Consider the following 16,656-nt stretch of genomic DNA (forward strand, 5'->3'; position numbering starts at 1 on the left):
TGGGGAGCACTGGAGGTGGAATTGCAAGAATGGGGCTTTGGGGAGCACTGGAGGTGGAATTGCAAGAAAGGGGCTTTGGGGAGCACTGGAGGTGGAATTGCAAGAAAGGGGCTTTGGGGAGCACTGGAGGTGGAATTGCAAGAAAGGGGCTTTGGGGAGCACTGGAGGTGGAATTGCAAGAAAGGGGCTTTGGGGAGAACTGGAGGTGGAATTGCAAGAAAGGGGCTTTGGGGAGCACTGGAGGTGGAATTGCAAGAAAGGGGCTTTGGGGAGCACTGGAGTGTCGCTAGCCGCAGTGGTCGCTACACCTGCATTTCTGTCACCGCCGGCCGCTCTTCCTGTTTAGCTTTCCTTCATAGACCCCAAATAGCGCAAATACCTCTTGAAAGCGGTTTGGAGAAAGGTCACCTACAAGATGCAGCCGTTCTTATCCTAAGCATGAAAGCATCCCAGAGGTCCGTTTCAAATGAGTTCTCCATCACAGTTGGGCTGCGACAGGATTCACCTTGGTTGAAGCAGAGCTTGTTGCAATCCAGCCTTTGTTTCAGATGTGAAACGCTCACCCAGAAGCAAATGGTGTCAAACCTTTTATTTCAAAGCAAAATGAGAAGCCCATTCGTTTTGCCAGTATCAGAAACTACCAAAGCCCAGAAATAACTTTGAGTTGGACATGGAATGTGACAACACTGCAACCTAAATGAGGGACTTCAAATCTCGAAGGGACAGCAACATACAGCTTATAGATTTCACTTGGAGCCACTCCTGCTAAAACCAAAAAATGAACTAAAATAAAGCATCCTCTTCTCTCTCTCTCTCTCTCTCTCTCTCCAATTGTTCCTTTTTTCAATTTTCCCTTTTTGACGATCATCCAACCAATGTCAATAGAAGAAATGCAGTGCAAATGGTGATTTGATGGACGTAAGGGGCAAACCAAATCTTTACACTTACCTGGCCCTGTGTGGAAAAGGTAGCTTTGAATAGCTGGTTCGGATCCCCTTTTCCTCTCTCTACTTGGATGGATATTTACATTTGAATGATGAACTTCAAGTAGGGAGGGAAAGGATGCAAAGAAAGATAAAACAAGGATGTACTTTTCATCGGTCGGCAGCGGCCAGCGAGAAAAATCCTCACGGGTCCTCTCACTTGGAGTCCAACTTGGCCATTTCCTGAAGGTATATTCCGATGCTCTCGCTGTCAAACACCACAAAGTATATATTTTTCAAAGAGGAGTTGGTGGATGACACAAAGTGGTTGGAGATGGCCTTGAGGATGAGCTGGGCAGCTGTGGGCTTCGGGAATCCATTCCTGTCAGGGAGGGGAGCGAAAGGGAGGTTCACCGTTAGTTAGGACAAAGTCTCCAATTCATTTGGTAACAAGCTAAAAGGCAAGGTGAATGAATCCCAGTGGCCCCCAGAGCCAAGTTAAAAGTGGGTGGTTCCTCCCTCACCGTCCAGCAGGGAGTGAGGGGAAAGCCAAAGACTTGAATTTCTTCTCCTCTGCGGCCGAGAGGCAGTTCTCCACCGTCTTTTCGAGATGCTCTTCACACTTGTCTGAACCCCACTGAGGAACATTGCAGTGAATGACGACGCGGGCGCTCATTCCACTGGCCTGGCTCACTGCCACTGCACCGTGGGGAGAAAAGGGATCAGCGCAAAGATCCACTTCCTTCCTGGCAACAGTGGACAAACGGGTACCTGACGCCACCTCCAAAGGTCCCTGTGCTTTCCGTAACTCCTTGACGCCCTCCAGGAATTCCTGACCTCCTGCCTTCTCCAAAGCGTTGCCTGCAAACAACGCGGCGGCGGCGGCAGCAGATGAGTACTAGAAGGTAGAAAGAGGTCTCCGATGCGCTGCTTTCTCACCTACACCGTCTTTGAGGTCCATCTCTGCATTTGTAGGGTTAATGATAGCATCCACCTTGATGGTTCCGATTTTGCCCACTTCGGTCACTGTGAGAGACAGCTGCCGTTCGCCGTCATCCACAACACGGTGTTGGGAGGAAAAGCCAGCGTGAAGAGGAAATGTGGCCGGCCTTATTTATTCCACAGTCTTACCTTTTGACCAAGCAACAGGCTCTTGGCCGAGAGGATGGTAAAGCCGTCCCCTGGGCCATCTTCCACCGTGGAGTTGGGGACGGATTCTTTGTCGTTGTCTGTGCTCTACGCCAGACGGAGAAGGGTACAAGGGATACGTTAACGCTAGCGCCGCTTGGCTAGGGCGCCGTTTTGGTGACCGACCGACCGACCGACCGACCGACCGACCTTTGCTTTTCGCCCTCGTTTGCCTTTAACCTTTATCGAGGCTTTGGGGCTTGCGGCGCGGGCCGATTCCCGCTTCTCGGCCTGGCTGTCGGCTTTGACTCGGCTTCCTCGCTTCTTGGAGAGAAGCTCCGGGTGAATGCGAGGCAGAACCCCTCCGTTCGATATGGTCACGCCCCGAAGAAGCTGGAAAATATGGATGGAAAGGTAGTGTATTTTAAATTCTCATTTCATCATGATGGAATAAAGGCGATCAGAGAAGCTGTTTTGGGAATCTTTCTAAAAGTTGTCGGACGCTTGTCGCTCGCTACCTGGTTGAGCTCCTCGTCGTTGGCCACGGCCAACTTAATATGTCTCGGCGTGATTCGGCCTTTTTTGTTGTCCCTTGCGGCATTTCCGGCCAGCTCCAAAATCTCCGCTACAGCGCAGAAGACAGTGGAAATTCATGAGACGTCAGCTCTGCCCCCCGAATCAGGGTGGCCAAGCATCCCTTAACATCAGATCTCGCTTTGGTGCGTTGCCAATGTCGGGTGTTGCTGTCACCATCCGTCTCTGTTTGTTTCCTTGTTTGAATGTTGCCATGGTTTGCGTTGGCGTCCCCCCTCCCCGCCCTTCCCAGTCTGCTCACAATCGATGTAACTGCCGTCCGTCACCTGCCTCTCGTTACCTGTCTTGCATTTAAGTCCCGTCTGCGTGTCACTCCCTGTCGGATTGCTTTCGACTTCTTGTGTCTAGTCCCCAGTCTGTTCCGTTCCGTTCCGTCCCGTCCCGTTCTAGTCTTGTCCTGTCCCTAGTCGAGCCTCTCGTCGCCGTTGGAGTTCTTCAATCAACCAAGCCGGTCCAGGCTGCATTCGGTCGCTCGCCTAGCGCCAATCTCGTCATGACAGTTGCTCATTTGAAATGCTCCAAAAATGAATCCATTTTGGTGCTAATAGGGACTTGGGAACCGACTCCAAAAAGGGAGGAGAAGAAAAGTCGGATTGCCGCAGAGAGCGTAAGCAAAAAGCCGTGACATCTTACCTGCCAGATATTCGATGACTGCTGCCATGTAGACTGGCGCCCCCATGCCAATGCGATATTTGTGTGTGCCAGCGCGCAGGTACCTCATCATTCGGCCGACGGGGAAGATGACCCCTGCCCGGGCTGAGCGGGACAGCTTGGTCACCTTCTTTTTCCCCCCTCTGGCTGACATCCTTCAAATGAGACACAGGTAAGGATGTAGCAAAGTCGACTTTGAATTGCCTGCTTGGCATCGGAGAGCTAGGTGTTTAGAACCTGCGAGCTTTCGGATCCGATCAACGGCATTCTGCGTTTGTATCTGGCTGGCTGGCTGGCTGGCTAGCGTATCCCTTTGCACACAGCAAGTAAGAAGTGTGCAACCTTTTTGATGGTTGGCACTGCCAGCCAGGTGTCCCAATACTTTTTGCTTGCGTGTATGTCAGGTCAGGTCCACCGCGCCGCCAATCGGAGTCAATCATTTCGAATGTATTTCTGGGAAGCATTTGATGACGTTGTTAAATGATGAAAGCAAAATTATTGCAATATTTGGGAACATTGCGATGCATCTGGAGCGATACAGGCGCACTTCACGCAGCCAATGCAAAAGACGGACGGACGGACGGACGGACGGGCGGGCGGGCGGGCGGGCGGGCAGGGGGGAGCGCTTAGCAAGCACAAGTCAACAACGTAGCTGCGCAGACGCTGCCATTGCACATTAGTGTCACTTGGTCGCGGTCTAAACACGGAATCCGAAAGCTAGTGCAGTACCCGAGCGACACATGCAATGAAACGAACCATTTGGTTGTCAAATGACGCCGCGCAACTCGCTACTGTTAGGCTTTCCTTGACTTGAGCGAGGCCCTTCCTTTTCCTTCGCCTCTTATTTTGTCATGCACAGTTCCGATCCTTATGACATGCACATCGGACATGGAGAGTAGCGCCTGCAAAACGTATGCGTCAATGTAGAGCAACGCTTTAAGTTTCCTACCTGTTTTTTCTGGCACGCACGCACACGAGATAAGCGCGCCCTCGTTGCTTCTGAAGCGGACACGCCAGATGAGAGCAGAACTGAGCAGAGCAGAGCAGAGCTGAGCTGAGCTGAGCAGAGCTGAGCTGGCTGTCTCGATGTGGTTTTGCTGCTCTCCCCTTCAAGCCCCTGTTAAAAACACACCAAGAAGGACAAGCGCAGGGTTTAAGCCGGACCTCCAGCTGGCTGGCTGGCTGGCTGGCTGGCTGTGCTGCCGCTGCTGATGCTGGAAAGGGGTTAAAATTCAATAGCCGATGGTGGGGGAAAATGCCCAAACCAAAAAACGCCCCCCTGTAACGACACTTTTGGGGAATCAATGGCGTCGTGATGCACCAGTTGATTTCGAACAAGCCAGCCCGCCCGCCAGCCAGCCCGCCAGCCAGCCAGCCAGCAATCAATCGCACACCAGCGAAATGGACACCTATTCTTAGCAATATCGACCTTAAAGTGACATGCTTTGTCTGATCATTTGGAATGAAATATGCGCTTCAACTTTGGATAGGATGATTTGATTCGACCTTTATGGATCGGAACATTCGATTGGACCTTTTCCAATCACTGTAACGCAGGGGCGCGGCTAGGCGTCAAGCTCGATCAGGCCCCTTGCATCCCTACCCCTGGTACCTTTGGTAGGATCTGCTGGAGTCCAGACAGCTGGACACTGCACTGGTGCTGTATTGCACCTGACCAGCAGAGGTCAGTGCAGAGCTGTGTGAAGTTCTCAGTTTATCTCGACGCGACAGCTAAGTGTAGCCAAATCTTTTTTGCAAGAGGCCGGGGGGGGGGCATATTAGCAAACTGGAGGTTTGCTTGGTTGCCAAGGGCCTCAATTGTTTTCCATTTCAAGACATTTGCTTGCATCGTTTTCACCGACTTGTCATTCAAATGACATCAAGCATCCTTATTTTCCTCACCATTGGATTGACAAAAAGTCTCAATTGCTCTTTCTTTTATTTCTCAGCAGAAATCACGAGGCGGCTTCTGTTAGATGTGACTCTGTTCACTCACTATCGGGGCAAATAGCTCTCAGATCGTGCACTTCATAGTAATGTTGCTACGTAGTGCTCGCTGTGGCTAAAAAGTTGGCAACAAATTCTTGTCCCGAAATTTCTCAGATAAATGTCGCTCGCTCGCTCGCTTGTACATTCAAGTGGAAAGGAAAAGAGCAACAACTTTCCAAACAGCGCTCAAACACTGCCAATGGACCCGCCCGATGTGGGCCGCGGGCGGGCGCTAATCGGCCCCTGCAGCTCCGTCCGTCCGTCCGTCCGTCCGTCTCCTCGACAGTATTTGTCAGACTGTCGAATTTGGGAGGAAGTGACTAGTGACAAGTGTAATTTGCCTGGCGCTCAACTTCAACTTTAGCTCTCTTTCTACTTTAGAATAGAAAAGCAGTTGAAGACGTGTTGAAATGTCCAAACACTTCCCATTTCATGCACCAATCGATGAGCTGTCCTTTTCATTTTCACTTGATTTATTGTCGGAATAAGGATGGATGGATCAGGATGAGAGTGTAGCCAGCCATGTCTTGGTGAGAGCACGTTCAACAGGGTCAGGCATGGACGAGGCTGTGGCAAAACGAAAAAAGCTCCTATGGAGAGTGCCATTTGTATCTTGAAAGAAGGCTTGATCCGCTTTCCAGAATGGGATGGCAGTCTGGTCTGGTGTTGTCGTCGTCGACGTCGTTGTCGTCGTTGTCGTCGTCGTCGTTGCCCTCGCCCTCGTCCTCGTTGTTGCTGTTGGGTAGGCCGCTTGAAGTTAGTAGTCAAGCAGATGCTTCAAAGTGGCCCAGCAGATGTCTTTTGCAGGCATAGCTAAATGGGCATAGTCAGCGCTGGCTTGCAATGGACTAAACACCTGCTCACCAAAAGTACTACTTTGCCCAACGTTGAACTGTTTGAAAAGGTCACTTTCAAAAGCAATTTGGAAATAGCCGGCCTGACCAGATGAGCGCACTTATTATAGATGAAAGCATGGCCGCATGAGCAATGACTGTGGCAAAGGGCAGAGGTGGGAGTCACTCACACATGTCTCAAGCAAGCAAGCAGAAAGTCATTTCAAGTAGTCCTCCAATTGGGCTAGAGCTGGAACTGAAGCTGGTGCCTGTGCCCTGATCCCGTGGCGTGGTGCCTGTGATGGCCTTGACTTTGACTTTGACTTTGATCCCAGGCTTGGCAAAAATGTCATTTCTCGCTTGGACAATGGTGCTTCAAATCTCCACTCATTTGAATTCATCTGTTCATCTTATCCATCCGCCGCAGCATTGTTTGTTTCATCCTGGGAAAATGACCCCGTCAGCCAGGTTCAATTTGCCATGGTCCTTGTGCCGAGAGCTCACACCAGTCAGTCCAAGAGGGAAACCCGGCCTTTCCTCTTTGCTCTTGGATGGATGGAGGCAATGACAGGTTTGGAGGTCACGCTGGTTTATTTCAGGGTCTTTGTGCTTTGTCGACAGGCAGAAGGTGATGGAGTTCATCCTCGCTGAGGATAGGATGGAGGGAGGGAGGGTCGGATCTGGACACTTTGTACAACAATGAGCACTTATCCCAGATTAGAGTGCGCATTGGTGACGTCCATTCCGGCGCTGCTTGTTATTTCCTGCCCAGATAGAAGCGCGTTTGTCGTTCAAACTTTACTTCCGCACTTCAGCTTCTATTCTTCAAATGATCTGGGAATTTGCCGCTTCGGTCTGGGGCACCTTGGCAGTGCTCAGAAAGCGGATTAGCATCCCTTCAGGGAAAGTTGAATCCTCCGGAGGTCACCACCGCCTGTAATTACTATTACAAGTTACTATCTTTGAAAGAAAGAAAAAAAAAAACCTCAACTACAATTATCCCCAAACCTTTCCAGTTCAAGCCCTTCTCTGATTTATTGACATCATCGGAGTCCCCGACCCCATGAGAGTCTTCCGTTTTTGATCTTCCCAACAACCCAGCGGTTTAGCGACACTTGCCGCAATTGCAGGCAGATGAAGCTCACTTCTCAGTTGTGTTTGGGCCTGGCTGTGTGGCTGGCTGGCTGGCTGCCTGGCTGCCTGGCTGCCTGGCTGCCTGGAAGCCTGGCTGGCTGGCTGGCTGGCTGGCTGCCTGGCTGGCTGCCTGGCTGCCTGGCTGCCTGGCTGCCTGACTGCCTGGCTGCCTGGCTGCCTGGCTGCCTGGCTGCCTGGCTGGCTGGCTGGCTGGCTGGCTGGCTGCCTGGCTGCCTGGCTGCCTGGCTGCCTGGCTGCCTGGCTGCCTGGCTGCCTGGCTGCCTGGCTGCCTGGCTGCCTGGCTGCCTGGCTGCCTGGCTAGCTGCAATGGAATTTTCAAATCCTATCTATCTCAGGTCGAACCAACATCGCAGTGAGCGAATCTTGTGGAATCTGGTCCATATCTGGTCCATATCTAGTCCATCTCTGGTCCATCTCTGGTCCACCTCTGGTCCATCTCTGGTCCACGTCTGCCTTGCAATGTACATTTCAAACGATTTGAAATACTATTGCCCTGCTCATACGTACTTTGATTCTGGAGTTTGCATTTTCCTCCCCCTCCAAACGTCATGACAATTTACGTTACTCCGAGTCTTTTGGAGAATGCCCACTGTGCCTATGAGCATTCATCTTCTGTCCGTCCTGACCTGAGGAGAGGCACGCAGGCGATTTGCGGCCAAAACATCAACCAGACATGGCATTTGGTATCTGCCGTTGGTCTCGCGGATCCTTTACACATTTTCCCAGATGTGTGCCTTGAACAAAAAATATGATGGGGAACAAGTGGTAACAATGGTACTGCCAATGCACTTTCTGACTTTTTAGTGTACCTCGCAAGCGCATTGCTCACATTGTTTGGGGGACTTTTGATCATCTCACCAGATGCTTTGGACAGAGCTTACTCCTGTTGATTGAATTGCTCAACTTGTAAAAACTAGCAGCAGCAGCAGCAGCAGCTGCCCTAGGTGGCCCTAGGACAAATGGAAAAAAAAAGGTCAACAGAAGCTAGCTCCATGCTATCATTCTCCAAATGAAATCAAAGACCGACATCTTGCAGGCATTTTGGTTGTTATCTGAATGCGTGGAGTTCCTAGAGATGACATCTGCTGGCGACTTGACAAAATGGGCCTCGAGAGTGGCGGCGGCGGGCGACAAAGCCCAAGAAAGCGCAGGCAGGCACGCACGCACGCTGCCACCTCTTGAATTCTAGCTGGCTATTTTTAGCGCTGGCATTTCTACTTGGCACCCTTTCACATACCCATACGGTCGATTCACACCATTTCCTCTTGCCGTCAAAGCAACATTTTGTTCCCATACAAATGCGACTGGTGCAGAACATTTCAATCACGAGTGAGCTGTCAAATGGCCGGACTTTGTCTGTATTTCTTTTCAATTGAAGTATAATAAATGAGACATCTCTTTTGTTTAGAAATACAACCTTTAACGTAAAAGTCTATTGTTTCCGTCATTCCGTAGTTTCTGTAATTCTGGATGATGACGATGAGCAAAACAATGCTATTCTCCATCTCGTCTTTTGTCCGAAGAGCACAAAGCTACTTCAGTTCAACGGCGGACTAGATACGAAGCCGAGCGAGGTCGTACATCTAGGTTCCGTCACAAACATTCATCGATCCTTTCAAAGTAGTGCACATACAATGGCCCGCCCGCCCGCCCGATCGAGTCCACCAATTGAGGAGCTGAATTGTTACAAAAACACTTGGATTGATTGTGATTGCACAAGGGAAGCCTTCAATCCTTCCCCAATTCATAAGACCAGGTAGGGCAGTAGTTCCCCAAAGCCAAGTCAAGTCAGTCAAGTCAAGTTGATTTGTATAGCCCGAAATCACAAGCAGTCTCAAAGGGCTTCACTTAGACAGAAATTGACAATTATTCTCAAAGCTTACCTGCTGACTTTGACTTTTTGATGGCATTGAGCAAATAGCTCAAGCTTTGAAAGCGCTGCAAGAATACTCTGGCAGTGTGATGAGAGCTGTTATTCATGCTCTTGAAATAAAACATGAAAGTGGAATGCAGCGACACCCAGACGAATGGCCATCACCCTATGTCAGTCATCTCGTCACTGTAAGCCGACTCCTGCGTGCGAGAGGCCGAAGCCGCCGCCGCCGCCGCCGCCGCTTTGGCTCTGCCTGCCTGCCTGCAGATCACTTTGAAGAAGTTGCATATTCGTTGGGCTTTCTCCTCTTCCATCCGCTATTGTTGAAGTCCCTTTTTGGCCCAAGTGGTCACAACAGCGCAAGCAAGCTCCTTGTCACTGCTCTGGCAGGTTTACTATTTCCAAAGTCAACCTCTCAATTTGTCTTCCTGGGCTCGGTGTATTACAAAACACCAAACAAGCGTCGACCACGGGCCCAACTCCTCCTTTCTCCTCTACCGAGAGTGAGCGCTATTCCTACGTATGTCCTCAGCGTCTTACTGAGTGACTTTCTTCTTACTTTTGTCGACTTATTATTGTGATATCCAATTGGTTTTATGTTCCGTATTTATAGGTGTGTGCCTTTTGATTTTCAAAAGGATCTAGAAATAACCTTGACTTGAGAGCCCAGGGGAGTTTTGCCTCTGTGTAAATTTACAGTCACCATTGGACGCATATCCTCTTTCTCCCGGGAAACTTTCTATCCCAGGTAACCAAATGCGACTGACTGCATTGCTCACTCGTCCATGCGCTATCTAGCCACTTGGAATTCTTGGGAGAGTTACTCAGTGCATGGAGGGACCGAGTGAGTTCACGTTTTCTTGTCATTACAAGCGTTTGTTTCCTTCTAGGAGTGTCAGGATGACAGACAGTCGCCCCACCACTGCCGCCGCGCCGCCGCCGCCGCCATCCCAAAGCGAAGCGGTGTTTGCTTTCAAAGGCCCTGTCAGTATGCCAGCCTCTTAGTCGGGCATCCATCCCTTTCAAGTCCGTATCTGCTGGACAAACAATACTTGGTAAATATAGAGAGAGCACCGCTATCACATCCTGACTCAGGGATCTGATCAGGAAATGGAAATGATATCGGTCGGATCTGACCCAGCGACATTTAAATGTCATTTTGAAAGGGACAAAAAAGAAATACTTGCTTCGCGTTGCTTACGACACAAACAAAAGTTCAAGCCTTGGGAACTGGAAGAATTAGTCAACAATTTGGGAAGAGGAAATATAGCTTGACACTTTTAACTCTGGCCAAATTTGTCCCTTTCCTTCCTCCCTCCCGCTTGCTCCAATGAGTCGAGCAGACACAGGAGCTTTGAAATGCCGCGTGCTACCGTGCTACTCGGAAAAGGCGCTCAGCTCTGCTCAGTTCAACTCTGCTCAGTTCAGCTCAGCTCAGCTCAGCTCAGCTCAGCTCACATATGCTGGATGCATTCATCAGAACCGCAGTGCGCTGGTGAATGCTTACAGATGACTAATTTGTGTCACTGCTCCCAAGAGAGTTCCAGAAAGGAATATGTTTTTTTGCGCTGCATGCTTTTGTCATCTTGTCATCATCCTTCGCCACAGCTCCCGCCATGAGTAACCTTCCCCTAACCGACCTTTGCAAAAACCATATCATGTCAATCAGGAGGCGCGAGGAAGTCATTAAAGTGAATGAAAAAAACAGAGGTTGACCCAAAACAGAGGAAACAAATGTTAGAGGCTCTTTTCTCCTCTTCCTGTGGCTTTCCACCTTCCCTCTCTTGAGACCAAAACAAGTCCACCGCAGTTGTGACCCGCTGCAGACTCCAACCCGTACGCTGTAATTAGGACGTGCTAATGTTTAAAGTCGAGCGCTTGCTCAGTCTTCTTCTCGAAAAGGCTCTGTGGAAATGGAGACTGAAGGAGCAAAATCGGTGAGAAAAAATGCCGGACAAAATAGAAGATTGGCGTCTGGCTCAAAGCTTAAAGTGGGGGGGGGGAAAAAAAAAAGAGCCTTTTGTGTGGTCTTGTGCATGGCTTGTGCAGGTGGGCACACCCACAAACGAAAAAAGCCAAAGTCTTCCCAAAGTGGCTTTCCTGACCTTGGGCGTTTGTCCAAAAGCAGATGGAAATGTGGAAAGTCAGGGATTCCATCATCTGGCCTTGAGAGATGTTAATACGTACTTCTTCCGGAAAGTGTCAACTTTACAAATGTGACACCTACTGTTGTTCTATTCAAATGAATGCAAACAACAATGGTGCTGATACTACTACGAATAAGAATGAAAGCCAGTGTCGACCAAAAGAGATGATTTGATTGGGATCTATATTCTTTTTAGCGCGCGCACCCTGAGCTTCCACCCTAACTTTTGACTTCCTCTCCAAAGCCGACGAGCTCCTCCGCACAGCCGCTAGGCATCAAAACAACACGTCGAGAGGACTGGTGTTTACCTCAGACTTGATGATTGCCCACCTTCTGCTTATTCTAATCAAGCTGCTCTTCAGCACACTGGCTTCTATGAGTCATCGTGAGAGAGAGAGAGGGGGAGAGAGAGAGAGACCAGACTTCCAACTATCATCTCAGGGAGTCTATTCACATGCTTGCTACAACTTGTTTGTGTAGAAAATGAACTTTCCCAACACTGCTTGGTTGGATGGATGGATGGATGGATGGATGGATGGATGGATGGATGGATGGATGGATGGAGAGATGGCTGGCTGGAGAGATGTCTGTGTGAGTCAGCAACGGTCCCTCCCCACTAGCCAAGCATTTGTGGTGGCCATCGTGCTCATTCACAAAAACCTGATTATTTTTCAGGCTCTGTATGTGCATGATTCATTTGTGTCAGGTTGTGATGGACATTACAGGTTGGTGGCTCAAGGGGAGAAACGGACTGGTGGGAAAAAGCCACATCAAAAGAAAGGAAGAAATGTGGGATGCCGAACCTTATCAAGTTACGGGCATACTGTATACAGATATATAGGTTTTATTTTTAATTTCTCTCTCTCTCTCTCTTTCGGATGTTTTCCTCCTTACTGTCTGTAGTTCCGTTCATGACATCATGAACTTCTTGACTTCCCGCCCGCCCGGGGTGGTTTGAACCATTTCACAGCAACATATAAGATGCTGCTGCTTTTTGATCCATTTGAACCACATCGGTAAAGCGAAAATATTGCGCAAGCTGCTGCATGAAATGGGCAGAAAGTAACGGCGTGTTGATTTCAAAAGACCAACCATCCATCATATCGTGGTCTGGATGTATTTTTGACATTGAGCCTCTCGTGAGCCTTTGGCTTGGGTGTCCCCGTGGTTGAACTGTGCTATAGCCTCCGCTAGCATATCCTGTTACTGTATTCAGGAACAATCGCTCACTGATTTACGCTATCTGCATGCGTGTGAAGCCGCTCAGCCTGACTCTCACGCACGTTTGAATATTTGAATAACCCAACACGTGTCCATAACTGGTGTCCCAGCTCTGCAGACACGCTTTGTTTTGTTTTAAATGGAGAGAACAGCTTCTGCGGGTCTTAATGAGGTCAATGGTTTGCTTTGAGCTAGCAATGTCAGCAGGATATCCCTGCCGTCACAAACACAAGAACGAAGGAAAGCCAACATTTGTGTATCATGGGCTCTTGACAGATTCTTTCCTGGCTCATGTCGACTATTGACTGATATCGTGACAATTTAGAGGAGTCCCATCTTTTTCCCTTCAAAGCCAATGTCAGAGGCATTCATTTCCTTCCAGATTGCGTCCATCTTGTCCATGGCTATTTTTATGCCTGCCTGTCCGACCGTAATCTCGGTCGGACAGACGTAAAAAGAAGGTCCAAGGTTCGAAAGGTTCTGGATCAACGGAATCTTGATGCTAATTGGACATAATATGAACGTACTCATTTTGACATTTTAATCACATAGTATTGCTCAAGTGAATTCAATTCTACTCTATTTATGTGGCCGCAGTACTAATGTTGTGGGATGACGCTATGGGATGGGATGGGATGGGCCAGCTCCATCCGGAAACCTTTAATAAGTGCTCAGTGCTTTGCCACCAGCAATAAGAATAATAATTAATAATAACCTCCATTCCTTGCGACACCAAAGTGCTTTATTTGGGTTGTTTCTTCCTCTGGATTCTCTAGAGACGCGTGCGTGCGTGTATGTATGTGTGCGCCAGTGTCCTTGTTCCCAATAATTGTTTTGGGAAGGGCAGGAGAGGATGTACAGATAAGTCAAGGAATACATTTGAAGGAAGAAGTGAGGTCACCGTCCTTGATGGAGCAGCATTATTCCATTTTTGGGAGTGATTCATTTTTCACATGTCCAAACAGCAAGGTTGAAGTCATTCATAATGATACGCAAGATTGATTAGGATTGCTGCTTGTCTATTTGTGGGTCACAATGCAAACACATTTTGTGGCAATCTTTGGAATGTTCTTGTGGATTTGTCTTGCATCGTTGAAAAAGATTGTGATGTATGTACTATATTGTTTGATTTTTTTGTTGCTCTAACGGATTCGATTCATTGCACACTCCAAATTGTTTTCTCCTTGAGAAATCCTTTCATATTGCCGGTAACTTTAGGAATGTTTTATACGGCGCAAAATAGGACGTTGCCACAAAATCCGAGCATCAGAGCCTAAAAAGAGGACGGACGTCTATCTGTCAGTAGCAATCGAAGCTTCATCAGTCACTTCCTCCCTCCCTCCCTCCCTCACTCACAGTCATGTTTTGGACTGACGCTAACTTTGACGCCAACACTGACAGACGGAGGGACGGAAGCAAAGTATCACCTTGGACTTGTTTGCCCTGGGCGAGCGTGTCAGAAGCCCCAGACAATGTCGCCCCTCGACCAACCCAGAGGCTCAGGGAGGAGCTTTTTGGTCTTGGCGCTAAAGCGGGTCTGAACTGCTTGAATCCCACTCGGTCCAAGGCATGTGCCGTAGGGGCGTTGCGGCAGCCACGCTTCCTTCCGTCAGCCAAGCCCGGCCGGGTCGGTCGGTCGGTCGGGGCAGCTGTGGCTAGAGAACCACGACCAGCACCAGCATGCACGTGTGCTGCCATTGAGAATGTAGCCATTGCGTCGAAAAGCGCTCTATCAATCGGATGTATTCTTCCTCTAATGATTATTTTCCTGCAAGCATGTGTACATTGAATGCATCCTCCATTTTCTTCTCTCTGCTCAAGTGCAATTCCACTGTGATGCATCAGCCAGCACATGCTTGCTGTCCTGAAAGCAAAAGTACCCGATGAGTTGGCTCGTTTACAAAGGCACTGAATGGGCTCATCACATGTGAGACAGAATCCTCCATCACATTAAGATTAAGATTAGATCACATGCACTAGTCTTGTTTGAATAAGCACAAGGCATACTTTTCCTACAATTAGCCTCAGCACTGGCAATCACGAATGGCTGAATTGCACGTGCGCAAGTTGGGCACGGGACACAAATAGTCCATCCTAGATTCGTCACATAAAAAGGAATATCATTCATAACAATAAGTACAGCAAATTCTGACCTCTCAATTTATGTGCCACAACAAGTAGGAATAAGTTCTGCAACAAAAGGCAATTGTGGGCAATGACAGTGTTGCTAATAAAGCTGTAAAAAAAAAAAAAAAAAAAAAAAAAAGCACAGGTGGAGGTGATTTGGGGTGGGAGTGGAGTGGAGTGGAGTAGAGTGGAATGTCGAGCGCTTTTTACCACTGAAACCCGGAAAGGACAGTTGCCTGACTGACTACTGCGACAGAGGTAGGTAGGCAGGCTGCAAGCTTGCAATTGCAACCATTACAGCCATTACAGAGGCTGCTTTCATGTTTTGTCAGCTGACCGTTGCAGCCATCATGTATTGTAGACCTGCCTTTCTTTGTGCTGTGCTGTGCTGTGCTGTGCTGTGCTGTGCTGACTGGGAGGAGGATGCCACCAAATAAGCACTTGTGTATCTCTTTGCATGTGCTAGTAGTTTGCGTCCCGTGGGGCAACATGTTACGCGAGTCATCCTCAGCCAAGGCAGATGGACATGTCGGAAATGGAAAAGCCATCTGCCTCAAGTTTATGCCACATGACCTGATTGCATACACTTGTTTGACACCGCAGAGCAGAGCAGAGCAGAGCAGAGCAGAGCCGAGCAGAGCAGAGCAGAGCTGAGCAGAGGTCCTATCGGATTTTACGATGACCTTGTTGAGGCCGGTCTAGTCCATCGGTGGGTGGCCAAGAATTATCACTGCGTGATGGACGATGATTTTGATCCAAGCCTTCAATACCTGACTCTGTATTGTAGAGGGAGTAGGAAACTTAGTCATGGTTTGAAAATATGACACCTTCAATGACCGCTCACAGAAAGACGCATGCGTATGACCGTTGGGATCCTTATAGGTTGAAACGCATGCAGCTTTCCTCTTTGACCAAAAGCACCTTGGGACGGCTCCACTTTAATAATATAGAGTAACTCTAATAACACAGCAGAGAAGAAGAGGTTGTAATTTAGATATTCAAAAGCCGCATCGGCTTGATAGTGTGGTAAGAGAGCAAAAGCAGGAAGATTGTTGACGCTTTCGTAAAAGGTGCCCTGAGCTCCACAAGTCCTTCAGCAGCACATCTGCTTTTGCTGACGCTGCCTGTGTGGCTGCCTGGCTGGCTGCCTGGCTGGCTGCCTGGCTGGCTGCCTGGCTGGCTGCCTGGCTGGCTGCCTGCCTGGCTGCCTGCCTGGCTGCCTGCCTGGCTGCCTGCCTGGCGGCCAGGCGGGGGACAAAATGTTGGATGGACAGCAGGACTGTGCTCTCTGCCGTCCTGTTCCGTTTGTGCACTCCAAATGACATCTCTTATCATGATCTCTATATTTATACACTTTTGCATTCCTTTTGTCTCATTCTTTCAAGGTTTTTTTTTTCTCACCATTTTTTGTCCTTTCTCTATTAATTTAGCCTGTTTAAGTCACAGATGGTATTAGAGCTGAGATGATTGTAATAAATGTATGATCAGTTTTGAGGATCATTTTCAGAGCATTTGAAGGATCCCAAATGCAGCTGCCGCCGCCGCCGCCGGCGCACTGTAATTATAAGGCCAGGCTGCACATGGTGGCGACATGACGCAAGCCAAGTGATTTTGGAGCGGTAAGCCTCCGTCATAAGCCTTTGCAGGCACACATGGGATCCTAAGATGTGGCTGACACTGAAGGGACATCCTATGATCCACCTAAAATTACAGTGGAAAGAGCACATTTTTATTAGCTAGTGATATTATCCATCCTTCTGTACGGATGGGATCCACATTAGAAGATGACAATGACATGATAAGAGGCCCACCTCGCTCAATTATTATTTCTAATCTGCACTCCCAATGAACGTATGTGGCCTTTGTTGATGGGGGGGAAAAAAAGAAAGTCTCCTGCCATCATAGCAGGAAAGCCTTTTTCTCTAGGGACTGAAAAAGCCGAATAAGCATACAAAGCAAAAGACCGTGGCAGTAGCAATGACATTTACGACGTGTGCAGCCATGTTCATCGGGCAC

General features: G+C 48.9%; 1 protein-coding gene and 1 long non-coding RNA gene across 5 annotated transcripts; both read right to left on the reverse strand.

Moving 5' to 3' along the window:
* Positions 1-574: 574 nt before the first annotated feature.
* LOC133158668 (core histone macro-H2A.2) lies at positions 575-4,914 on the reverse strand. Of its 4 annotated transcripts, XM_061286018.1 has the most exons (10): positions 3,679-3,849; positions 3,534-3,607; positions 3,279-3,451; positions 2,570-2,676; positions 2,262-2,444; positions 2,055-2,159; positions 1,863-1,962; positions 1,695-1,784; positions 1,448-1,622; positions 575-1,305 (listed from the first exon to the last, which is right to left on the reverse strand). In XM_061286018.1, exons 3-10 carry the CDS (start codon positions 3,448-3,450, stop codon positions 1,140-1,142), a joined length of 1,098 nt encoding a protein of 365 aa, XP_061142002.1. In that variant the 5' UTR covers position 3,451; positions 3,534-3,607; positions 3,679-3,849; the 3' UTR covers positions 575-1,139. The 4 variants fall into 4 exon arrangements, 3 of the variants coding, with proteins under 3 accessions (XP_061142002.1, XP_061142000.1, XP_061142001.1); XM_061286016.1 differs by lacking the exons at positions 3,534-3,607; positions 3,679-3,849 and adding an exon at positions 4,246-4,886; XM_061286017.1 differs by having other exon boundaries at positions 3,534-3,849.
* Positions 4,915-7,548: 2,634 nt separating this feature from the next.
* On the reverse strand, positions 7,549-9,633 carry LOC133158294 (uncharacterized). Its single transcript, XR_009715186.1, has 3 exons — positions 9,157-9,633; positions 8,103-8,223; positions 7,549-8,007 (listed from the first exon to the last, which is right to left on the reverse strand). It is a non-coding gene; the product is annotated as an uncharacterized LOC133158294 (long non-coding RNA).
* Between the last annotated feature and the right edge of the window lie 7,023 nt (positions 9,634-16,656).

Source organism: Syngnathus typhle, linkage group LG8 (genome assembly GCF_033458585.1).
Source record: "Syngnathus typhle isolate RoL2023-S1 ecotype Sweden linkage group LG8, RoL_Styp_1.0, whole genome shotgun sequence".
NCBI lineage: Eukaryota > Metazoa > Chordata > Actinopteri > Syngnathiformes > Syngnathidae > Syngnathus > Syngnathus typhle.